This window comes from Mandrillus leucophaeus, unplaced genomic scaffold, assembly GCF_000951045.1.
Source record: "Mandrillus leucophaeus isolate KB7577 unplaced genomic scaffold, Mleu.le_1.0 Scaffold914, whole genome shotgun sequence".
NCBI classification, from domain to species: domain Eukaryota; kingdom Metazoa; phylum Chordata; class Mammalia; order Primates; family Cercopithecidae; genus Mandrillus; species Mandrillus leucophaeus.
In genome coordinates, this window is record NW_012109964.1 from 345,021 (window position 1) to 372,091 (window position 27,071).

Consider the following 27,071-nt stretch of genomic DNA (forward strand, 5'->3'; position numbering starts at 1 on the left):
CTCTCAGGCCTCGACACTACATCTTGGAAACTGACAAAGATACCCTGCAGACATTTTTATGTCTAGAAATTTCAATTTCATCAATATATATACCATGATGTGTCTGACCAATATCATTCTCACGAAGAGGTGGTGTGTGGGGTGGGGAGAGGAGTAACATTTATAATTTCTTAAGTGTCAGGCACCAAGCTAGGAACTTTATATATATATTGATTCATTTAATCTTTACAACAAACCTATGAGGTAGGTTCTATTTTGACAATTTCCATGAAGAGGAAACTGGGGCCCAGAGATATTAAGTGAATTGGTGACAGCTAGTAAGTAAGTGGCCAGACCAAGATTTGAGTCCAGATCTGTCTGACTCCCAAGTCATGCAGTTTTTTGAAACCTACATTCTCTCACAGTAGGGTCATCTTTATTTATCATGGGTTAATATAAAATAGTAAGGTCATGTAGATGGTATAAAACAAAAATGAAAAGCTGCATTTAAGTCTTCAGTGGTTTCTGGGCATTTGGTTTTATGACATTAGCAGGGCATTTGCAGAAATTTATGCACAGTTAGACGTTAGAATCTTTCTCTGTGACATTTTCCTTTGCTGCTGTTTCCGCTATTTCATCTCTCTCTGATGCTTTTAATTCCATTTCTGCTGCATAGTACAATATCAATAACGATAAATAATAAATCGTCAGTCCATTTCTACAAGGCATTAGTCTCCCTCTCCTCTTGTGATGGGGGACCAATTTAACACTGTGCTCCTCTTTCACACAGGGGTAGGGTCACACTATCGTTCCGGAGAAACTGGCTATACAGAGAATTGTTTGCTAGTGCCTTGGTCCAGCCTGAATATCATTGGAAAATATATTTATTATTTTCATTAGCAGCCAAAATATAAATATACTTTGCAATACATTCTCCTTTACCTTTCATTACCGTTGTTAGTTTCCCTTAAAATTCAACATATTCATTTACTCATCCAACTAATGTTTATTAAATCTAACTGTATGCCATAGACTGTGCTGGGTTTTAGAACATAAAGGTAAAAAGTCACACAGTCCAAGCCTTTGAGGATCTATACATTTAAGGGAGTAACGGGCGATTTCTCAAGAAATTGTATCAGAGATAGCTATTTGAAAGTAGATAATTGTAAAAGAAACACCAGATTCTGCTTGGAGGAGCAGAGAAAATATCTCAGAGAATACAGCAGATGAGATGTGCTTGAAGGATACATAGGATTTGGCAGGTGGAGAGAGAAGCATGGGAGGACAGTGTACCTGGAACCACAAGTGGCTTAAAATGCTTCTGTGTAAAGAACCAGATGGGAGTGGTGAAGAGTCAGGGAGAAAGATGCAGAGGCCAAATGCTTAATGATTTTGTTAGATTAGGCAGATGGAGATTGTAACCCATAGATAATAAAAATGTTTGGAGCAAAACACTGACAAAAACAGGTTTCTATAAATGACTACCCAGGAAGCAGGATGAGCACAGACTGGAGGATGGTAGGACCAGATACAGGGAGATAAGAGCTGATAAGGGCGTGAATTATAGTAGTTGCAGAGGGAATGGCACATGGAGAGATATTTAAAAAGCAGAATGAACAGGGTTGGTGATTGTTTCACTAAGGAGGCCAATAGCATGGAAAAAATATAGGGTAGCTGCAAGTTATTAGTGTGAGCACTGGGAAGTAATTTTACTGTAAAAATGAAAGTCACTAACTTATAAAATGAACCTATATGCTAGTGTAATGCAAATATAGCATGTAAAAAGGCAACGCTCTTTACAATTTGGTACACATTTTCTGAAGCCAAGTATACCATGCAAAGGCATAATTTTCACTGTAGTAAAAAGCACATTTTTGCAGGGGACGTTAAAGCAAAGTACGTGTTGAACTAGTGAATTCGTTATTTGATGGCATGTCAACAGACCTTTTTGTTTTTTCCTTATTTTTTAAATTTAATTTTCAGATCAAATTTAAATTTTCAATATTTATTTCTACACAACATTTTGGCTTAAATAACCTGCTATCATAACTATTATTGTTAAAATTTACACTAAAGTCTGTATAAGAACCAGGTGAATACTGCTTAACAGCATTTTGGGAGCAGAGGACCATGATGTTTGGAGACAGGGTCCGTTGCATATAGGAATCCCAGAAGGAGATCAGGCTACAGCTGTGGACGGAGGCCAACTGTGCTGCTGTTCCAGCCTCCTCCACCCGCTGTCTTCTCAGCCATTCATCTGAAATGCAGATAGGCAGATGCTGGATCTCACAATGACCTTCACTAGTCTGAAGAATGTGGCGCGGGGAGAAAGCTGAGGGCACAGTTCCTTGCTAGGTTGGCTCAGTGGTGCCGGAAGGAGAAAGATGGCGAGAAGGGCTTGTAAGTGAGGATGCAAGACCTTGAACCTTTCTAGTGAGACTTGGAAAGGCGCTAAGACAGGCGTTCTAACTTTAATCATGGCGCTAGGGGCCTGAAAAAGATCTTAGAAATCACCTAACAGAAATGCAGAAAGGGTAAGTGACTTGTTCAGGGTCACACAGCTAACTGGGGGCCAAACCAGGACTAAGACCCCAATTTTCCTGCCTCTGGCTAGTGGTGTTTCCATATCAGTTTACCTCAAGTAGCTCCAATGATGTTCTAATAGTGACACTTTCCTTTCTTCTGAACCACTGAATTTCACTTCTGAAATATTTTGACTTATAGAACCCTCAGACTCTGAATTTTCAAAGCCAGTTCTTATGTGAGCCAAGAGGCATTTTCAGCTGCTCCTGCTTTCTTAATCTCTGAATGATGGCACTTCCCCATGATTTGCTTTAGAATCGAAATGCAAACAGAAATGTTATCTTATTTACACGAGACCCTCCTCAGACACTGAAAAAGTGCTGACCTGTCAGTTGTGTTTCCTGCCATCAGCTGCTGCCTCACTGCCGAGATCCATGCACAGTGTGTCACTGTCTGGTAAACTGCAGGTCTGTCCCCCAAGCCCTTTGCCCGGCTCATGCTGGTAACAGCTGCTGAGCCATGTCAAAAGCAAGACACCATTGTGAGGAATTAATCCATTGGAGATGGTGCTATCAATGAGTAACTCAGGGCATATGAGACAATCTCCTAGCAATGAATGAATGGATTTAATCTGTTGGCTGAGTTACTTCAGTTCAGGAAGACAAGTTTCTTCTGGGTGAGTGGTTGTGTCATACTCAGGCTGAATGCTCCAAGTGGCAATATATCTATGGTCTAAATTGATTGATTCTCTTACAGGCTGTTTGTGAATCTGCAGATCCTCAACCCTCCCTGTCCGAAGTAGCAGGCACACAAAACAGGAAAGGCCTGGCAGTCTCTCCTTCAGTGGGCTTTCTTGGATTGGCAAGTGTTTTCAATGGAGGAGAAATGTTATCGTGGAAAACCCTGTGGATCATGGATTGGATAGTTGCCATCTGCAAAGCTTGACGATGGAGGCATTTGTTTGTTGCAGAGATCTTTGCTTTTTGGAACAGCTGTGTCTCTCGTGAAGCTGCCATGGAGCTGGTGAGCTAGAGGGCTCAGAAGTAAGGGGGTGATGTTGCTCCAGGGACCTGGCACGTTAAGAGTCATGGAAATGACTGTCTGGAGTAGTGTTACAATCTGCAAATGCTTTGTTTTATATAGAAGTAGTCACTGTGGCTTAACTATTTCCTGAAGGGGAGATGACAGTGGGGCCTAAAATCTTAAATGGCTGGCTAATTCTCTTGCCTGCCACAATGGAATGTCCTCACAAATCAAAGCAATCATCTTTCCAGGGCTAATGTGAATCTTATAGGCACCAAGGGAGATCATTCTCCTGGTTGGTTCCAGCTGGCATATTTATCCATAGTCAAGAACAGAGACTTCGCCATTTCAGGCTTTAATGCAAATCAAAAAAGCAGACATGGCTACTCACTCTTGCAACTCCCTCATCAATACTGGAATGGTTGATTTAAATGTGTTTATTTCTGAGGGCACCAGTATATTCTGTAGTCACATAAAACCTGGACATTGCTGTTGTGCAAATGCAGCAACGTGCAGCTGCACATGTGAAACAGAAACGTGAAATTTATGCCAACCCTCCCTTTTTGTCTCAGTTGTCTTGATTTACAGAGGTTCCCTGAAAAGGTCCTGAACGCACATTCTTTCTCTTGTTTTGCTGTTTGGGCTGTGGTCAGAGCAGGTCTACAGGCATTTACAAGTTTTGAATAGAGATGTTCTAAATACTTCATCAATTGGTCCCTCAATAAACTTGGAACTTAAAAAATATAAAGAATAAATGTCATTTCTGGCCTTATTTTAAGAGAATGCATCTTTGGGAGCAATGAATCCCATAGAGAAGTTTATATTGAGTTCCCCAAATTAGAGAAAGCAAATCCTTGCAGACTAAACACAAACCTCTGAATGAACTCTTTGGAAGTTTTTCCCATAATGAGTTGGAGTATGTGTCCCTGGAAAGCTCCTGGGTGTTTTGCAGTGGTAGGTGTCAGAGCTGGCATGAAAACCACTTTTCTCTGTGCTGTAGCTTCAGCTGTGCTTTAACAATTTTGTCTTGTAAGTGCATTTTGAAAAGTATTCACATATATATATATGTATGTGAATACATATACATATATATGTATTTTTTTTTTTTCCCAAAAAGGCTAACCCATTTTAGGGCCTGTAGTTTAGTAGAGATAGTGGCTAAGAATGTGCTCCTTAGTTGAAAACCATCAAGACGTTTAGGAGTTAATTCTCTTGCGCTTTCATGGGACTCTTTCTGCCTCAGTTTCTACTGAAGCGACGTGAATAACAAAGAAGCAGGAGACAGACTCTCCCTCCCCTACCCATCACTCTGCTCTGTGCCCCATTGCCAGATGTGCAATGAAATGTATAAAGGGGAACCTGTTCGGTAATTCTTGACCCCATCACCCGTTCTGAGGCAATAAAAATGGAAAAGGAGGAAAAGAAGATGGGGTAATTGGTAAAGAAATGGTCAATGGACAGAGCGATGTCATGCTGAATCCTGCTCCTCTAGTGAAAGGGGTGGAGAAGGGGCATGTTCCAATCCCAGGCCTGTGAGGGATTGCTGCAAGGGAATCCTCAACAAGATTTTGAAATATGTTACCTGTAGGGTGGACTCAGCAAAAATGTCTCAAACTTTCGTGAACTCAGTCTCCTTCCTGCCTGCAACCTTGAGAGGACGCCCAAGACCTTCGTGGGGTCAAAGGCTGGAGACTGCTGCTGTCCTGGAAGAGGACTGTCAGGGCAGGTGATGTATCAGTGTCCTAGAGGTGAATGGGGTGAATGTGGGCCCTACCCAAAAGGAGCTCCTGGAGAAGTGAGGAGACATTAGGAGACAGAGGCTGAAAATGGACTCCTGGGTGCGCAGGATGCTCATGAGTAAGCAAGAGAGACCCATCTGTCCCAAGTTGTAGGAAATACAAGGGACAGTGCCCAGCAGGAAAAAAATTTTTTTTGGGGGTCTGTGTTTGCAACTTACAGGGACTCTTAGAATTTAAAGGTACTCTTAGAACTATCAGTTACCCAAGAGTAGCAGAAAAATCTTGGGCCTGCTAGAATTTTCATCCAGGGGCAAGGAACTCTGACAACCACTGAATACATTTTAAGTGTCAATGTAGCAAAAATAAAGATGCATTTTGAATGGTCCCCCACATCTGCCTGAGCCTTGGGTCTACCACCCACCATGGCTCAAAAATATTCAAGGAAAAAGAACAATAAAAATAATACAACAACAAAAAAATACAAATAAAAGTCAATATGCTAGAACAACTATAATATTAGGTATTATAAGTATCAAGAGGTGATTTAAAAGTATGGAGGATATGCAAATATTATACCATTTTATATAAGGAACTTGAACATCCTCAGATTTTGGTATCTTTGGGGGAAAGGGGGTATCATGGAATGAATTCCTTGTGGGTATCAAGGGATGACTGTCTGTTCAACACGTTAGATACCCTCCTCTTTCCCCCAGGATCAGAGTTAATGGGAAGTTAGCAAAGGAAAATTTCCCAGAGGAAATCCATATAATTTTTCATTTCAACTGGCCAAGTTTTAGCCTTTACATTAATTCATGTGTACTGCTTCCTTCTGAAAGTTTGAAGACCAGGTCTCCTGGCCAGACACATCATGCCAAGTGCTTTTCAGAATGTATGGGCAGATGTGCCATATCTTGATTCTGCCATTCCCACCCTCCATGGGCCAACAGTTGGTTCCCTCTAGTCTGAGATGGAAGAAGGGCCAAGTGGGTAACGATCTGCAGGCAGTGCTAGAGGACTTGTGTAGTGACTCAGTCAGGGGAATAAAGAAATGAATGGCGATGTCAACAACCTCCTTGAAAAATCACAGGAAGGTTTCAGACCTCCCCAAGATGTGGAGTGGCACTCAACGTTTTTAAGAAGGTATAATAAAGTCATCTTTTCTGTGTCTTTCTCTAGCTTCTCTCTTGAGTCTCCAAACATACAGGGCTGTCTGTTTCGCTGTGTTTTCCTTTGGTTCTAAGGAACTGTTTTCCCCTGTGGAAGCAAATCCAACAATCTGCAGCCTGAGCTTGAGAAGTTAAAGGCAACGTGTGTTTTTGGCATGATCAGGCCTACAGATAAAGACTGGTGAGTGACGTGTGGGCGTTCATACAAATGACCACTCACATGAAGGTGGAGGAGAAATGCTGTTCTAGGACTGCCGTGTGAGGTTTTAAAAGGGGAAATGTCAGAAACATTAAAAATATGTACTTAAAAACATCTTTCTTCCAGTGTCAGACTTGCAACAAGTTTGAATTTCCTTGGCTCTGCAAATGTTTTTCATTTTTTTTTTTCTCCCTGGGAGCTGAAGATGATCCTTTAATGCTAGATTTTTCTACTTTCAGTCTGAAGGCAATCTGTTCTACATCTTTGCTCCGTGAGTGCTGAAATGACTTCGACATGCATTTGATCTATTGCACATGGGCCAGGAAAGAATGAATAGAGGTTGGAATGAGAGTATAAGTAGGAAGCAAACAAATTTTTGATCTTTTAAGAGATTTAGAAAAACAGAAGAACTGAACAAATAAACTAAATGGGAAGTGACTAGGTAACTGTGTTAATTTCCCCGCCCGTTCTGTCTCTGAACATAGCGTCGCTAAGCCTGGGCTCTGGGGCCAGTGGCCCAGTGAGTTCCAGCCCCACCTGTCACTTATGACCTTGGATCAGTGACATTAATCTCTCTATGCCTCCATTTCTGCATCAGTCAGATGAAGATAAAAATACTATTTACCTCCTAGGGTTGTGGTGAGCTAATATATGAAAAAGGCTTAAAAGGGTGCCTGGTACGTAATAGGTACAACGTATTTGTTAGCTGCTGCTATTTCTTCCTTTCTAGTAATTTCCTGGGTCTGTGGAGATGTGAGGAGGGGAAAGAATAATTTGAAGAAAAGTCATGTCCAACCTCCACTGGGTTATTTATTTGCAATTTATAGCAATATTGTATATCTGACAACACTTATGTCTATCTCCTCATGATTTTTGAATAGCATTAGAGTTGAGTACAATACTGTTGATGAAAACTTGAATCTTTTGATTCATTTAGTTATGCATTTGTGTTTGTTCATTTATTAATTAAATCTTTATTTGAGTAAGTCACTAGGCAATTAAAAAAATCTGTACAGAGCAGAGGCTTTTTCTCCTAAGGAATTACAGCCACTTAGTTAATGGTATAACCATTAACAAATAACCAGAGTGTTCATATTTGTAAAATTCTGAGAAATCCTAATAAATAAAACTAACCAGAAATATATGGTTTAGGGAAAATATTTCGTGAGAAAATTTAGTTTCTATACTAAGAAACCGATAGCCATATTTATATATGCCATCAGTCTTCTGACTGTAGGTATTGTCATACCACTCTTATTTCTTTATGCCATCTGTACCAGTAGTTTCCTTCGAAATTGCCTGGCATTCTTTTCTTCTGTTATGAACAGAAGGTCTCTATTTCAAGCTTAGATTGAACACGTTTACCTCAAGTCATTCAATAAACATCTACAGAATGGTCGCTATGAACTAAACACTCTGAGTCTATTTTATGCAAAAACAGTTTAGGGATTACAAATTACATGGATATAGATCATAATTTTCTATTTTTTGAAGTATTTTAACCCACAATATATTTACATATTTTTTTATTTTGGATGTAATTTAACCCACATTAAATTAAAATGCTTTTTTATTTGTCATCTTGGCTTTGCTAAAATGTATGAAGTATGTAGCCACTCTTCAAAATAAGGAATCTGACAGATGACTTATCTTCTCTTGAAAATCAAATGGTCATTCTTTTGCAAGGATAATGGTCCTTTAAAAAATTTTTGTTCTCAAAAGCATGCTCATGCCTTACATGTTTTTCAACTGCTGGCAAAATTTTATCAGACCTTCCAATATATTTCACTAAGATCACTTATGGCCATCTGTGTGATGGTAACCAAAGATGTCCAATAAATGGAAAAATTTTGAGACCACCTGGTACACCAAAAAGAGAACTTACTATTTGACCTGAGTCAGACATTTAGTCCTCTGGGGCATAATTTTCTCATGACAAAAATTAGTAGTATATTTTGGTAAGAATCAAATGACCTTTAACGTTCTCTTTCATTTAAAGTACTAGGATTCTAGATCTATGCACTCCAATATGGTAGCAACTAGCTGTATGTGATTACTAAGCATTTCAAATGTAGCTAGATAAATTAGTTTTATAGTGTCTCAATAGTTTTAATTTTGAAGATAAATATAAGTTTATATTGTCTTAATAGTTTTAAATATTGTCTCAATAGTTTTAATATTGGAGACAATATTTTGTCTTAATACAAAATTAATTTCTTTACTGTTTACTTCTTGAGCCACTTTATTTAAAAACATTCTGAAATGTGCTATAAGTGTAAATAAAATACACACCAGATTCTGAAGGCTGAATACCAAAAAAATGTAAAATATTTTGGATATACAGGGTTAAGTAAAAATATATTATTAAAATGAACTTCATTTATTTTTTAATGTTTTAGTGTGGCCATAGAAAAATTTAAATTACATGCATGACTTGCATTATATTAATATTGGGCTGCAACTGTCTAAACCTTCAAAACAAAGGGATCAAAATCCATCTTTAACGGCTTTTAAATGCCTAACGGTCAACATTTCAATACTGAGATCTTTGTATCTGTAAAAGTCAAGTTTCTCAAGGTAAAGGTCCTATTTATCAAAAACTAGTAAACCTTGCATGTGCAGATATTTCTCACCAAACTCCTCTTCAAGTCACCTTCTGTCAAGGTCCTGTAAAAATGGTATGGTTACAATATTCAATGTTCAAATCCCATGGGATCATCTCAGCTATATAATAAAAGATGATCAGGAAATAAACCAAAAGGTTAAGAGTGATTGTTTCCAAGTAGTAGAGCCCTCAGTGATTTTTTTCATTCTTTTTTAGTCTTTTCTTTTTCTTTCAATTTTTCAACAATGAAGTTTTTTCATCAGAAAAATACATATCTTTACATTTTAGCATGCTTTCATAAATTTTATAAAAATCCCAAATATGTTAAAAAAAGACCAACTTCAAAGAAAATATCCCCAAATGCTTCAATCTGCTTTTCTACATTTCCAAATTTCTACAGTGAATAGGTTACTTCTATCAAGAGAAATACACTTTGTTTAAAAATTGCAATATCCACTCACTCTTTTAACCTTAAACCTGAGCTAATTTGCATCTGATTTTCTTAGAACTCCTGAAGCTTTTATCTCTTATATTAGACTGAATAGTAGGTACTTTAGATGTTTACCTCAATCTTGATGCTAATATACATAATTTAATATTTTTATGGAAACTACCATCAAACAGAACAGCATTTAGTGACTGTCTATGTAGGAGATGGGGGAAAATACCCAGAAGGTATTTTAGTATGCGGGGCCACTGTGCACAGGGGTTTAGTGTCTCTTGCAAATATGGCCATCTAAAGGGATGCTATTCACATCCACGTCCTACAGCAACAAGGAAAGCAGTCTCCTGCGTGTGGTCCAGACTAGTTCATATAGTCGCATGCACACTCAGAGGACTCCAATGCATGTGTGTACACACATGCGAGCATAAGCACGTGAGTGGGTGTGGTTGTGCCCTATCCCAGTCCTGCTGAGCATCCCTTGCAGTTGCTCCCCTCACCTGCCCTCCAGTCTGAGAGGCTCCAGATCCATGACCCTATGTGCCTCAGGTACCATGGGAAGTGGACATGGAGAGTGTGCAGTGCTGTGATGTGTGAGCCCTGGTGTCAGTGTGTGGGCAGGCTGGAGCATGGGCTGTCTGCCCTGCTGGCTCTAGGAAGGGCAGTTCTTCTAACAACTGGCAGTTATAACAGATGAACCTAGCAATGATGCACTCATTCAATATTTTTTTCTTCTTGAGGAAAGGTATTTTTATCCAATTCCTACAAGGCAACAGCCCTTCCGGCTATGTCACTTTAAGTATGGCAGAACTCACTGTTAGTAGTAAAGATGACTTCTCCCTCCTGGGGGGTGGGGTCTGTATCCTGGACCACCTGCAAGGCTCCCACAGTCCGGACAGCAGGGTCCAAAGTGACTGAGCTTTCATTCACTGTTGTGTCGCTTGCGCCTGTGATCTGGTTGGTGGGTGGACCTCCCAGAGAGCCCTCGAAGTCAGTGGGCAAGTCGTCCATGCAGTCGGCATTGGGCTGATGGGGTAGAAAAGGATCTGTTCTCAGTACATGCCATCCACTTAGAGATTAAATGTCTATAGCCTAAAGATTTTGTCTCCATGAAAAAATTAAGTTCTTTATTGTTTACGTCTTGAGTCACTTTACTTAAAAACATTCTACATATAGCTTCTATAAGATTAACATAAAAAGATCTTCCAAAATTTCCTTTCTAAAAGTTCATTTTAGACTGAAAAGATTCCTTTTTAATTTTTAGGTTAAAAATTAAAGTTTTAATTCAAGATAAGCAAAATCTCTACATTTAAATAATCACTTAGGGGGAGTATGTGAAATTTATAATGAAGGCACTTCCTTCCATATAGTATTATTTACTCCACACCTAGAATGTAGCTGGTAGCCTGATCATTATCCCTTAAAACTCATGTGTTGTTTACAAATATACTAATGAGATGAGAGTGGGAGGGAGGATAGAATCTGAATCATTATGGTTTGTTCATTAAAGATTCATACATACCCTCAAACACACACAAAGCACAGGGTAAGGCTACATTTAAGAAAAACATAAGCCTAAAGCCAGCTATAGAAAAATATCCCTATGTCCTTAATATGGTATTGATCATACATTTGTCAAATCCTTTAAATTAAATTCTTAGAATCATAAGACTAGGGTGAGACCCCCTTGTTCAATTGCCCATTGGTTACAGGACACTTTCCTCTTCAATATCATTGACAGCTTCCCTTGAAGAACATAGCAATGGGAGCTCTCCGCTTTGCAAGGCACTCTGTGTTGGCCAGAGCATTGTTGGACTCTCTTATTATTGGGCAAAATCTTATGCTTTGCAAGTTTTACTCTTTTGTCTCAGTTCTGCTGGTTTGAAGTAAAAATGAATATATTTCTATCTCTTCCACAAACAGCTTTTCAAATGACTTTCAGTTGTTCTGTCTCTACACAAACTCAAAATTATGTTTAAAAGGTGGTGGTGGAGGAATATTGTCTTAAGCAGTATTAAGAATAGCTGTTAATTTCTTTTGCTCTGGTCTGAACTTCGGCTTTGTCTTGAAGGATGATAATTACATGGTTTTACACTCCCAAAGTAGGCAGAATATGATGGTCAGGATTAGGGGAGGAGAACCCTGGATTGACAATGATTGAATTAACATCATAATTTCTAAGTTCATCAGAACAGAAAACCTACAACTCCTACGGAACACAAAGCTAGAAATGCAAAGTGCTGGGCTCTTGTCCTGGTGTTCTGCTCTTAGCTGTGTAATGCCAGTCTCCTGAGCTCCACACCTGTGTCCTAACAGTCAGTTGGAGAGCTCTACCATTCCATAAACCCATCAAATTCAGCTCATTCATTTCTTTCCTGTATTCTTTCTTCTTTGTGCCCTCTCTAGCTGTATTGGAAGGGAGCCAATTCACTGAAACTCAGTTTGTCAAAAGTTGATTCATAGAATAACCAATTCACTGAATTTACTGAATTTACTGATTGACATCGGACATGAGCAAGTGGGTTTATGAACATTCTCTCCCCATTACCAGTTTCCCTATCTACTTACATCTCTTTTCCAGTTTATTTCAGTTTGCACTCTCTCATCAGAGCATTCTTTAAAAACCAAACCAAACCAAACCAAACCAAACCAAACCAAACCAAACCAAAACAGAAACACCATGGGCTGGGCACGGTGGCTCATGCCTGTAATCCCAGTACTTTGGGAGGCTGAGGCGGGCAGATCACGAGGTCAGGAGATGGAGACCATCCTGACCAACACTGTGAAACCCCGTCTGTGCTAAAATATAAAAAATTAGCTGGGTGTGGTGGCATGCACCTGTGGTCCCAGCTACTCAGGAGGCTGAGGCAGGGGAATCGCTTGAACCTGCAAGGTGGAGGTTGCAGTGAGCCGAGATCGCCCCACTGCACTCTAGCCTGGTGACAGAGCGAGACTCTGTCTCAAAAAAACAAAACAAAACAAACAAACAAAAAACAAAACCACCACAGGTGTGTTTTTTCTCTTCTCCCAAGGAAGGAATTACATGCTCCCTGGCAGGACAGAGGCAGATGCTCTAGAGTCTGGCCCCAGCCTACTTTTCTGGCCTCACCTTCACCCTTTGGAGACATGGAGCATACCATACATTCCCTCCTCTCAACACTGTAGCTTATATTGTCCCTGTGCTCAGGATGACATTTGATCCAATCACCCTCTTTTTCCTATCCCAAGGTCTCAAGTTGGGTCCTGGTGAATTCCTAATCACCCTTTAATTCTCAGGTCCACTGTCCCCTTTTCTAAGGCATGTTCCCTCCCAGGAACGCATCTCTGATCCTGGAAGCACTTTATAAGGTACTTCTCCCATGCTGTATGGCTATTAGTTAATGTGCTGATCTCACTCTGCTAGTCCCCAGACATTGTAAAGTGAAGCAACCACACTCTACTGACTTTGGACTCCAAGCCCCTACATAGTGCCACTGACAATGACTAGGTCCTGCTCAGTAAATGTTGACTTGGAAATTTGATCTGAATCTCAGATTTCTGCCCTGGAAACTTGGGCATGTTAATATCTGCCCTAAATCAATTAAGGGAGGATTTGAGAAAATACTTGAAAAACTGTAAAGTTCTATTCAAAGATATGCTGTACACAGGTGTTTATTAAACAAAACCAGCTATGGGGGGGTGGTTTTCAGGAGGAAAATATTTCACAGAGAGGGTACTGTACAGGTTGTTTTTTGGCCATAAATACTTAAATGCAATCATATGCAATAATAATGGACATATTTTTCAAAATGTTGATCTAGCTGTTGGTATGGTATTGTTCTTTGTATATTTTCTTAATTTTGATGCAGTTTTTTTTTTTTTGTTCTTCATTTTGTGGGATACTAGGAATCGTGCTATCTTTAACAGAGTGGGTAGAGGGCAAAAGAGCTAAGTAGCACAGTGAAACTGTCAATGGTAGCAAGCACAAATAATTGGGCTTAGATATAATATTTAATAGACCAACTTTACAGAACCTCACAGATTATATCCACTCTACATGGTTCATCAAATGGAATAATACTTTAAAAAGAAACCAAATCTACATACCTTTAAGAGAAGTCACAATCATAAAATTTAAAACAAGATGTCAAATGCTATCTGCAAGTGAAAACTGCACAGGTATTTAAATTCAAGTTAGCATGGGAAACCCCTCTAATAAAGCAACTGCTAAATAGAATCTTGTGAATACACCAGTTATACAGGATTTTGCATTCAATAAAAATCATCAGCCTATTCCTACCAGGATAATAGTGATAGAAGGTGGTTGCTGGCATATGAAAATCCCAGGTTATATGGTACCTTAGAGGAGGATTCGCTGAAACTGTATTCTGTCATTCTACCAAGACAGACCTAGACCTGACTGGATAGAATGGAGGGAGAAGCACCGTAATGTAGATCAAAATGCTTCTGATAATAAAGGACTCCCCACTCTTTGCATTCAGTATTATATTTCCCTTGGCAAAATATAATAGAAAATGATACCTATTGTTATAGGAATTGCGTGATCAGTGAACTGTGCTCTCATTTTCATTGTAGAGAAATCACTTACAAAATAACATCCTCAGTTTCTGACTTTCAATTTATTTGTCTTATACCATGGGTAGATACAAGGACACTCTGTTAAAACAACAAAAACAAAAACAAAAACCAAAAATAATATGCCACCTGTATTTGAATATGCTAGATCAGGATTACAACCAAGTTGTTTGTGAGTTGACACTATTCAAAGGAGAATCAGGATGAAATTCATAAATACGATTGTGTAACTGGCAGCCTTCAAGGCTCTGAAGGGCTGTAACTCCACAGACATTTATTGAACACTTAGCATATGTAAGGAATGCAGAGATGAAGCATCAACAGACATCAGTTATCAGAGAGTGACAAGCTCTTTTCAATTTTCTGTGAAGAAGAAGAAATGGAACACATGGAACATAGGAAAATTATAGACAGTTTGTTTAAGCTGCATAAAAAGGGTTTCAGTTTGATATAGGAAGTCTTTTCTAATTGAGAAGACTGTGAGCTTGTCCAGTGAAATGGAAGTCATCTTGTTGATATAAATAAGACATAGTGCTACCCAATGGTAGAAGGATGAAGGGGAACAAAATCCAAAATTCCTCCTAGATCCTGACTTTGTCATTCCCTAGGAGAAAAACAGAAAAAGGTTGGGAGGCACAGAAGGTATCCATGGATGCCTTCGTGCTTTGTGAGAAGTAGCACAAAAGTGCCTTATTCTTCAGGGAGGATGTTCTGTTTTGTGGGGGCAGGCTTGGATGTGTATAATTGTTCAGCTGGACTTTAAAAATCTTTACCAAATCCAAAAGATGCTATTGATGTTTATTTTTCTGACAGTTCATTGTGCTAAGTAAAATCCTATCCAAACTTGGTAGGCATCAAACCATGGCCAGAATGCCCAAATGCAAAAAGTTAAAATGTTATTAATCTTGGAAATAAGAGAAAAGGCCATCCAATAATTCTTCTAAAAATAATTAACAGCGATATTTGCAACTTATTTACAAGTAGCTTCTGCAGAAGTTATACCACCACTGAAAAAGTCTGGAGTCAAATACTCTTCAGTACAAAATTGAACGATGGATGCTTATTAGGTTCCATTCTCCTTACCAGACAGCAGTGGGACTGGCACTTAATATTTCTAAAAATACCCTGAACAATAGGAACACATCAAAGGAGGCAACTGTCTCTGTTTCATTGTGAGAACTGTGAGGATTCTAAAGATTTTGGAGACCATAGACACACATATACACATTTCCCCCTCCCTTGAAAGACTCAGTTACAGACAGAAATGTGAAGAGTACAAAAACTGAGCTCAGCTTTCTAAGTCACCAGTATCTGGCAGAGCTGTTGGGTTTTTACTGATGTTTCGTATTCCCTGTAATTGATTTTCATCATGAATGCATTATGCATTTATAACTGGTCTGAAAATTTAATGCATTATCTTTAAAATCTAGCTTAAAGGTACAGTCATACAAGTTGATTTGTGTTCAGGGTATCAACCATGGAAGTCATACAGCAGGCATGGAGGCAGCTGGCACAGGGTAGAAAGTTCAGCCAATGCATGTCCTCATAATGCTTCAGGTGTCCCTCTCCAGCAGAGCTACTCTGATATTCCTAAGATAATGAGTCCTTTGGCATTAAAGTAAACCTTTGATATGGGATCTGATCCTTCTTCAGTGACATCTTGAGACTATTAACATTCTCTTTATTCTCTGCCATTAGCAGTGAGGAGTGACGATAGGCAGGTGGCAGCAAAGTGGAGGCGCTGAGGGGGAGCTGGTATCGGCATTTTGTTTGTCTGACTTCTACACAGCACCGTACGGTTTCTCGCATCTCTCAGTGTAGTCCTTGGATTTGGTGGCCTGCCTTGCTTCCTGCCCTCATCGCTGAGAGGGGAGAACATATAGCAGCTGGTGTCTCACCACCCACCAGTTTGCAGGCTTCACCTGATACAGTCCTGGGAGAGTCTCCCTGGAGCATCCAGCCAGCTGGCTGATTCTCTTTGTACAGGGGAGAGACTAAACTTTAGAAAACGTTTAGTCTCTGGGGGAGTTAACTGGGGAAACCAGTTAAATTAAAAACTAAATACTCGCATTAAGTAGCTCTGGCTCTGGTTTCCTGTTCACTCAAAGTCTCCACAGAGATCTGAGTTGAGCTGAGGCTCTGAGCCTGACTCAGCCTCCGTCCTCCCCTCGCATTGCTGGGAGGTGCTCGCTCCCTCTGAAACCCAGGTGATTGTGGGGAAAAGCATGGCTTACAGATCTCCCTGATGGCCCAACAGGGGTGATGATGATGCAAGAGGTGCTCAGTGTGCAACTGGTCCGGGGTGTGTCTGCTCCCATCCCACCTGCCCTCCGTGCTGCAGCCCAGAAGAGAAGCCAGTGAGCTGCACAAGTGATACCTTGACTCACAGACAAATACAATGGACATGGTGAAAGGTTGGGATGTCCTCAGAGAAAAAGTGAGGGGAGAAATGCTTTCAGACATAGGAGTTCTCCTGGAGCCTTGTAAGATGATGTGACTGCTATGTGTGACTCAGGGGACACAGAACATCCAAGTATAGTGTTTTCTCCCTGCTTTGGGGGCAACGCAGAAAGACAGACATTATGATGCTGTAGGCTGTGCTGTGCTTACCGGGATCCCTAGGGCTTTAAGAATGTTCATCTTGCACATGGGACAGGTGCGATGATCTAGAAGCCAGGGGTCAACACAGGACTTGTGGAAAAGATGCCTGCAATGAGAACCATACATCTTAGAGCGGCGATAACTGCAGAGACTACCTAGTCCACCATGGCCCAGGGACTCGTCCAAGGCCACGCAATTGCTCAGTGGCAGAGTCAAGACTCAAACATCCATCCCTAACTTGTGGACCAAAGTGTTTCCTGTTATACCCTGTGTTGATATAGTCAAAGTCTGTCTGGATCCCAAGACTGTCCTATATAATTTGCAATGGAGGCTTCCAAGTTTCAGAAAATGTAGAGAATGCAGAAACAGAGATTTTTCTCTTTCTCAATAGGAAGAAGCTCTAATGAAAAAAATGCAAGTGGGGAAACTTGTACACACCTTGTAGGATGACTTGACTGATGCTACTTTAAAAAAATATGCAGAATTTGTTTTCCCACAGTCAGTAGACAACTGCAGCGTAAAGGCTGATTTCCATTAATATTTGGGATCTAACACAAAAGGGCAAAAGAGCTCCTGGAAGCATTCAGTAACACCAATGCCATTTTAAGTTGTTTTGGCTTCTGACTGTCAAATCAAAAGCCAGAGTAAAAGGCTCTGGGGTTTCACGTGGGTAGCCGTCATATCTGCGCAGTTCATTCACTCAACTACATGGTCATTCCCATGTGCCAGTCGTTACTAGCTTTTGTCTTTGTGGCAGAAGGGGGCATTTGGTGGCTATAGGAGGGCTTCCTAACTGAACTTTCTCTGAACTTGGCTTGAAAGGGTCCACTCAGAGATGTCAGGAACTCCCTGAGTCAGAAGCTTTTCTTCTAACTCCCAAGACTCCAGACCACAGGCAGAAGTAGTCAGAATTTCCTGCCTGGGGTAAGAAGAGAAAGAACTATCTGTTTTAAGCATGAGGACTTCCTTAGGACATTCCATGCATGCCTGACTCTCTTTCTGTACCCTCTGCCTGTCACCCCTCTGCCATGGAGCACTGTTCTTGAATATTTCTGCTCTGTTCTCTCACTTGCACGTCCTTTTGTTCTAACAGTTCTGAAAACCTCATTTGCTTTGTGTTGGGCTCAAATGCTTAAAAAGTACCTCCAAATTAGAAAAGAGTTCAGGGAAGTTCTACCTTTTAAACTGAAATTAGAAGAACTCAATTGCCAAAGATGAGATTGGCTGCATACAGGATATGGTCAGATTGGGGATTAGAAGAAAGGACTGTAGCAACAAGGATGTGTTATTATATTTCCAGATTATTGTTTAAGACGCCCTGCAGATTTACCATGATATGGTTTGGGTCTGTGTCCCTGCCCAAATACCATGTCGAATTGTAATCTCCAGTATTGGAGGTGGGGCCTGGTGGGAGGTGATTGGATCACGGGGGCAGATTTCCCTCTTGGTGCTGTTCTTGTGATAGTGATTTCTCAAGAGATCTGGTCGTTTAAAAGTGTATGGCACCTCCCCACCCTGCTTCTTTCTGCTCCAGCCTTGTGAAGTGCTGGCTCCCTCTTTGCCTTCTGCCTGATTGAGGCCTCCCCAGAAGCCCAGCAGATGCCAGCATCATGCTTCCTATAGACTATGGAAACATGAGCCAATTAAACCTTTTTTTTTTTTTGGAGTTTTGCTCTGCCGGTCAGGCTGGAGTGCAGTGGTGTGATCTCAGCTCACTTCAACCTCTACCTCCCAGGTTCAAGTGATTCTTGTACCTCAGCCTCCCAAGCAGCCGGGATTACAGGTGCCTGCCACCACGCCTAGCTAGTTTTTGTATTTTCAGTAGAGATGGGGTTTTGCCATGTTGGCCAGGCTGATCCTGAACTCCTGACCTCAAGTGATCTGCCCACTTCAGCCTCTCAAAGTGCTGGAATTACAGGCATGAGCCACTGCGACTGGCCTAACTCTATTTTCTTTATAAATTACCCAGTCTCAGGTATTTCTTTAGAGCAGTGTGAGAACAGACTAATACACACTACTTGGAAGCAGTATATTTCATTCACTCATCCATTCCCTCCTTTATCTGTGCATTCATGCAACAAGTAGTATACACTAAGAACTGTGCTTAACACAGAGAATCAGCACAACGGTGATTTGGCTCCTTCCCTCAGGAGGCACAGCAGAAGAGACAGACGTTAATAAAATAATATAGAATAAAGTACTTAGTGACAACAGTGTTAAGTGTTACATTAGAAGAAAAGGGAGTCTGGCGAGGAGGGGCTTATAACTGGGAGATTCATCCTAGTTGGGGTGTTCAGGGAAGGGCTCCCTAACAAAATGACAAAGCTGAAACTGAAGGGCTACGTGGGTCATGGTTTACATAGAGGGGAAGGCGAGGTGGAAGAAGGGTGAATGGCTCATTCAAGAGCCCAGGGAGGGCGGGGGAGCAAGGAGAAGCGGGTGTCTGGCATCCAAGCTGCATAAAGCCATTCCTTTCCTCGCACTTCCAAAAAGCAATTTTGACCTCCTTATGTTCAGGATCTATGCTCTGTATCTTTATTTCTATTCCTACATATTTCCTGCTGGTTCTAATTCTCTGGAGACTCCTGACCAATATATCCTCCAATTAGAGTGGAGGATTTGCTCTCTATGAGAGCAAAATCCTTGTTTGCTTGATTCACTGTTGCATCTCCGGCATCCCCAGTTCCTGGCACACAGCTGATGCTCAAGTTCCTAATCTGAACTTGCTCACCAACTGGTGTTGCTCCTGGGAAAAAGTCAAACACTCTGGTCCTTTGATCATTCCCTGGAGGCAGGGCTCTGCTGTTTTCTGTACATGGGCTAAGTCAGAATGACAGCAGGGCCATTCATTAGCCATTTTAGCACTCAAATAAGATGATTAACATCCCCAAGTCTCAGTGGCCTGTCTGTGGAGAAGTATCTACTACAGTGGAAAAGCCTTCCCCAGAGTCTCTGATCCACAGACACTGGTCGTTGTTCTCAAACACCCTCAGTTATTTCTATACACTGGTCATTCTTACACCTCCCCTGGATGCTTAGTTTTTATGTGTCAATTTGGTGAGGCTGTAGTACAGTCATTCAATTGACACAAGTCAAGATGTTGCTATGAAGACATTTTGTAGATGTGGTTAATATCTACAGTCAGTTGACCTTAAATAAAGGGGATTATCCTCAATAATCTGGATGGGCCTCATGCAATCATCTGAACTATCTTAAGAGCACAGCTGAGGTTTTGGCTGGGCGCAGTGGCTCATGCCTGTAATCCTAGCACTTTGGGAGGCCAAGGCAGGCAAATCACTCGGGTTCAGGAGTTTGAGACCAGCCTGGCCAATATGGTGAAACCCTGTTTCTACCAAAAATGCAAAAACTAGCTGGGCATGGTGGTGTGTGCCTGTAATTACAGCTACTTGGGATGCTGACGTGGGAGAATTGCTCGAACCTGGGAGGCGGAGGTTGCAGTGAGCCAAGATCACGCCACTGCACTCCTGCCTGGGTGACAGGGCAAGACTCTGCCTCAAAACCAACCCACCAACCAAACAACCCACCAACTAACCAACTCTGAGGTTCCTCTGAGAAGAAATTGTGCTCAAGACTATAATCAGCTCCTGCCAAGAGTTTCTGGCTTATAGGCCTGTCCTGCAGACTTCAGGCTTGCCAGATCTTACAATCACATAAGCCAATTCCTTGAAATCTCAACCTGTATCTATATCTCCATTTCCATGTATCTCCTGCTGGTTCTGTTTCTCTGGAGAATCCTGACCAACATATCCCTCCAATTAGGACAGAAGCTGTAGGAGAATAAAATTCTGGTTTGCTCAATTCGCTGTTGTATCTCCGGGACCTAGAATAGTTCCCAACACACAGCTGATGCTCAAGAAACATTTGCTGCATGAACAGATATTTATTTACCCAAGGACCTAGCACTCCTCCCTGCCTCCACATGATCAAGTCTCATTCATGCATTCTTCCTGAATCTCTGTTATACTGGCGACTTTTCTTCTCTCAGCACAGCTCCCTCCTGCATTGGCTCATCATCTTTTTCTCTGTATCACTTCAATGGCATCGAAACTGCTCTCCACGATGCCAGTCTTTTCTTGTTCTCTTCATCCTACTCATTGTTGCCAGATTTATCTTCCTAAAATATAGCACTGGTTACGTCACCCCCTTGTTCCATTCTATTCTGTGCTGAGAGCTGGGTACAAAGATGAATAAGACAAGGCCCTGCCCTTTAAGGCAGCACCACAGTCATTTAGCGATTCACTGTTAACGACAATGGAAAGGCCATAGAAAGGCTGCACTCCTGGATCTGCTGGTTTTCTTTTTTTTTTTTTTTTTGTGTCTGTTCTAGGCAGGCTACCTTAGCTATCTAAGATTCAGCTCCTCATCAGTGAAATTTTGTCTTACAGGTATGGGCTTCATGAATGAATGAGTCTCTCTGTGTGTGTGTTTGGAGTGTGGGGGGAGAGAGAAGTGGGGGGCAGGAGAGAGAATAAATAATACCCATAAAGCTTAAAATGTAAGTCCTGGTACTCCTTAACTGTAAGCTACCACAAATCTTATTAATAGCACTGTCATTTCATCTTATTTTTAAGCTATTATGTGATTACTATGATTTCTACTCTTTTGTGTAACCTTCCTAACATGGAAAGCAAATAACTACAAATTTTTAAAAAATCAGAGGGAGAACTAAGGGCAAAAAAGAAAAGCTGCTGAAATGCCACATAGGGCAGTCAGGTTATTATTAATTCACATACATTTCTTTTTGGTACCATATTGATCATCAAATATGAAAACTGTATCCTTATAACTGGGATTGGAAAACAGTATTTTTCCTCCTAAGTGGAAAGAAAAGTAAAAGTCAACAGACTAAATCAATAAACAAAAGGATAGGGAAAGGACCTGGAGTTTAGTGAAATGCACCAGTTAGTAAACATCTTCAAGGCAAAGTCCATCGCATCTTTTTTGCAGGATTCGCAGGATAGCAGTGAACCTTCCCATGGTTTAGCAAGTGCTGAGTGAGAAAGGACATGTGGAAGACGAGATAATCCATCTCTTAACAGTCCCGACAAATTGGAAATACAACAAAGAGTTGGCCAAAACTCGTTTCTTTCCTCATTCACCAAAGGGAAGCAAACATTTTAAAAAGAGTTCTTTAAACACCCGACAAAAGAGGATGCAGACAACTGCATAATGATGCAGAGATGATGATGAATAATAAGTTTTCACACTTTTTGGCAGTAATGACAAACCAAGCTAAACTAATTTCCACATCTATTGATCCTTGTTTTCTGCTGTTCTTTCACCTATATGTGTGATTCTCTCCCCAATTTAATGACATTTTTTTTTCCCAGCAGGAGAGAGAAAAGCCTGTCCTGTCTTTTCCATCTCGTTCACTTTCATAGGCACCGTTGGACCCTCACACCCTGCAAGTGAGATTAGGACCCTGTGGTTTTCCTTTGGCAACAATGCAAGCTGTCTCATTCTCCTTAGTGAAGTGGTTAATAAAAAATGTGAAGCACTCAGGTACCTGAGAATCCCATACTCCAGGCAACATGAATTATTTTAAAAAGAGACCTAGTACTTCTATGCATACCTGAAATGTTTCTGCAGAAGCTCTGAATCTTATTTGCGAAGCTGTCAGTAAAGAGTGAATTTTTAATTAATGAACACTGACATTAATGCCAGTAATTAATGAATGCTGACAGTATCTACCAGTTATTGTATCCCTACTATGTACCAGGCATGTTACATACATAATTAAATCACAAAAGCCCTATGAAGTAGAAATTATTATTTCCGTCTTATGGAAGAGAAGCCTGAAGCTCATTAAAGTAAATTATTCAAAGAGCTAGTCAGCTGCAGAGCTAGGATTCAAACTCCAACTGACAGTCAGTATTTTTACCCACTCTATACTCCTCACCCCATCCTCCAGCTGTCACAGGTAAGGGGGGTAGTTGGAGGTATTCAAACCTTTATTCTTTCCCAGTGTATTTCTTTGCTCCAGCTTAGCCTCTCTGAGCCTTAGTTTCTTCACCGATAAAATGAGGATAACAAGAGCAACTATCTGAGGCACCCAATACTGTCATCCAGTACATCAGCTCTCCATCTCTCCGGCACATGGGGAGATGACAAGCTCTCTTGGTGGTGGTTATGGCCATGCGACTCATTCTGGCAGATAAATTATAAAGAGAAATGACAGATTTCACTTCAGGTCATGGCATTTAATTGCTGACCTATCAATTAACAATGTTTGAGATAGTAACTGCTTTGTCAGCCTGACTGCCATGAGTAGATACCCTCTGCTGACACACAGTGGACACAAAGCATGAGTGAGAAATCCTTGCTGTGTTAAGCCACTGAGAGTTGGGTTTGTTGTTGTTACTGCATCAAAGCTTAGCCTATCCTGACTAGTAAAAACCTTATGGGGCTGTTGTAAGGGTTAAATGGTTGTTTGTAAAGTGCTTCGTTAGTAAGTGTTCAGGGGATAATAGTAATATTAACTATTTTAAATGATGTTGGTATAACATGCACAGTGACAGGTCATAAATACAAATAAAACTGCTACTGAATTCAGCGAAAGGAGAAGTTTGTGAAGAAATTAAAAGGCTATGGGATACGGTAAGGCCTTTTGTACAGCCTAAAGTGTGGGAAGAACTTTGAAGCATTTACACTGGAGGAAAGAAATTCAAAAAGAAGGGATTTACATGAATCAACACATAGAAGCAGCACAAGTTGAGTTTCCCTCGTCTGAAAATCCAAACTCTGAAATGCTCTAAAATCTGGAAAATTTTGAGTGCCAAAATGGTGCTCAAAGGAAATGCTCACTGCAGCATTCTGGATTTTGGATTTCCAGATGAGGGGTGATTACTGGTAAGTATAATGCAAATATTCCACAATTTGAGATGTGAAACACTTCTGGTCCCAGGCGTTTTGGGTTAAAGGATACTCAACTTGTATCATGACATGTATGGGTTGAAATGTAGGCTATGTTAAGTGGATGAACAGAAAATGAAGTTGGAAAATATGATTCTAAATCAACATTCTGAAATAATCTAGATGGACTGCACAGGAAAGAGGTATGAATGGTGAAGAAAAAATCATGGACCTGAGTCATACTTTCCCTGTTCCTTGTGATGGTGAACTTTGCATCATTAAGCTATTTCCTTCTGTACTTTTCCATCTGTCTATGACTCCTATACAGGAAGACCTTCTAATGGGGATGATCTAGTCACCACTTGCTATGTGGTGTTGATTAAGTCAAGTAAGCAGACACCAGTCTTGTCCTACCATATACTCAATCTCACTCACCTAGTGCCACACTGTGGGGATAATTCTGCTAACGGGCTTGATCTGAAATGGTTGGACCAATTATTTAAAAACATTTTTATTTATTTATTTTTAAAATTTGTTTATTTATTTATTTGGCGATGGAGTCTCACTGTATTACCCAGGCTAGATAGTGCAGTGGCGTGATCTTGGCTCACTGCCACCTCTGCCTCCCAGGTTCAAGTGTTTCTCCTGCATTAGCCTTCCAAGTAGCTAGGACTACAGGCACACACCACCATGCCTGGCTAATTTTTGTATTTTTGTAGAGACAGGGTTTTGCCATGTTGGCCAGTCTGGTCTGGAACTCCTGATCTCAGGTGACCCACCACGTTGGCTTCCCAAAGTGCTGGAATTACAGGCGTGAGCTACTGTGTCCAGCCTAAAAACATCATTTTTTAAAAAAGAAAACAAACAAACGGAAAAAAGAGTTGAACATAGAACCAGTAGTAACCATATTCTGGCTGTAGTTAAAAACATAATAACTTTGTTTTGGCAAGCAAATATAGCAGTTCCATCTGATAGAGCAAAAAAGAAAAAAAATGCAATAAAGTAAATTGTTGCTCACTGCATAAGCACTGTCCTTCTGTGAAAAGGCTGTTTTCTTTCCAGGCTCACAGTAACAAGTTTGGAAAGTAATATCCAGAGAACATATAGAGGAAGTAAAATTCTTAAAACTTGGCTAAATTTGATTTAGTTTCCTTGAGGTGCTTAGACATTTTGCTTAGAGTGAGAGGGGGTTTCTGAAGCAGATTTTTAGTCAAAACTATAACCCTGGAGGTATGAAAGTACAGCAGGGCATCCTCCCTGAGCAGGGATAAGTGTGGCTATGGTGTCAACTCCATAGCCAATGATACAGCGCTGGCCCAGAAGTCAGAAAATCTGGCTTTACTTTGGGTCCTGGGACCAACTTCTTTGAATTAAGGTTTTCTTTCAGGAAAATAAAGGGGCAATAATTGATACCTGTCCTATCTATATTATAGGCTGGTCTGAGCTAAAGTTAGACATTATATGCAAAAGTGCTTTGTGAAGAGTAGAGTGCTTTTCAAAGTTAAAGTGTTATAATAACCATTTATTCCACACAGCTCTTCATTGTGTTAGATTTATAGCATGAAAGAAAAACCAACAACCTAAAAAAAAAAAAAAAACCTATATCAGATCCTCTTGTTACTAATGTCAATTTCTTTTTAAATTACAATGGAAGAAATGTTTACTTTGGGAATGCAAGCTGGGAGAATTGCAGGACCCTCATTTTATAGTGTGTCTCGCTCCTTGGGTTTCTGGCAGAGGGAGGCTCTGTGCTTAGAACTTGACTCTGGTCTAATTATATCGTTTGGCTGGGGCAGCAAAGCTAGTTGGCATTCATCCTGTGTGTCTACTTGATTAATATAACTGGGGATCAGGACATTTGAAGTCAGAATGCCATATTTAACGAGGTTATTACAGTGCAAGACTTCTGTCCTAAGGCAGCATTTGCTGTGTTGAAAAACAACATCATTTACAGCACTGCCATCTCTTTCATGTTCCCTTCCTTTATTCCCTTAATTAAGTGATATCTTTTACACATGTAATGTTGTACACATAAAAATCTGAAGTAATCAAAGAAAAATGATAAGAAAACACTTAGCAATCTTCAAATTTAGAAATACTGTGTAATTTTTACTAATGAGTAAAGTGAACTATTGTTTTTTAAATTCTAAAACATAGCTTCTTTGGTACTTAAGTTTTTTTCCATTACTTTAAATGAAGGTATAATGTACCATAAAATGCATAAACCTTAAGTGAGCTTGATGATTTCTTAAGTGTGTGTATGTTCACATACATACTACCCAGATGAAGATATATGCCATCCTATCACCTCAGAAAGTCCTCCTTTGCCCCTTACCAGTCAGCACCCACTCTTTGCCATGTAACCATCATTTTAACGTCTGTCACCATATATTAATTTTTCCTGTTATTGAATTTCAAATGGAATCATAAAGTATGTATTCTTTTTTGTCTAGCTTTTTAAATTCAAAATAATGGTTTTCAGATGTATCTGTGCCTTGGTGTACATCAATAGCTTGGTTTTTTTATTGCTTAGTAGTATTCCATTGTATGGGTGTACCCCAATTTGTTTGCAGATTGTTCCATTGTTAGACATCTGTACTGTTTTCATTTTTTTGGCTATTATGACTAAATGTGCTATGGCCACTCTTGTATCAGTCTTTCTGTTAATATATGCATTCATTTCTCTCAGGTATATATCCAAGAACAGAATTGCTAGGTCACAAGGTAGGGTGTATTTAACTTTAGTGGAAACTGCCAAACAAATTTCCAGAGTTGTTGTGCCATTTTAGACTCCTCCTACACTGCCTAACTTTTAATTTGGCCAAGTATATAAAATTGTGTTCTTGGAAAAATGGGTTTAAAAAATAGTTTTCATAAACTATTTGAGTGAGATGCCATACACCAGCATAAATTTTCATATAAATTTGAAAAGAGTAGTTAATTAATCAGTTATCTTATTTCTTGATAGGGAAGGATTAAAACCAAGGAGGAAGAGATAAAAACACAAATTCATTAATTTTATAGCATAACTTTTAAATTGTTAATCAAAAAGTATCATAAAAAAGAAACATACTTAATAAAAAAAGATTCACCAAAAACACTAAAACAAAATGTTAAAAAACAGTATCATATTTTATCAATTCTAGGCTGTATCATTCTCCATTCCCATTTTAACCTATCTAAAAGTAGGAAACATCTTCCAATCAATGACAATTTATATTAAATATGATATGATGTAAAAAGAACTTATGTCAGTCAATAGTCAAATATCAAAGAAATCAAAGACATGAGAATTAAAATTACCGTTATATTTGGCTGTCAGATGAGAAAGATGCTTTAAACATTT

General features: G+C 40.0%; 1 protein-coding gene across 1 annotated transcript in view; it reads right to left on the reverse strand.

Annotated features, from left to right (window-relative positions):
* Window positions 1–10,411: 10,411 nt before the first annotated feature.
* The window catches only part of RNF150 (ring finger protein 150), a 245,405-nt gene continuing 228,745 nt past the window's right edge, over window positions 10,412–27,071 (reverse strand). Inside the window, exons 5-6 of the mRNA XM_011969844.1 lie at window positions 16,862–16,958; window positions 10,412–10,702 (exon numbers count right to left, since the gene is read on the reverse strand). Of these exons, the coding sequence (XP_011825234.1) occupies window positions 10,472–10,702; window positions 16,862–16,958 (328 nt within the window). The 3' untranslated portion in view covers window positions 10,412–10,471. The remainder of the gene's footprint in view (window positions 10,703–16,861; window positions 16,959–27,071) is intronic.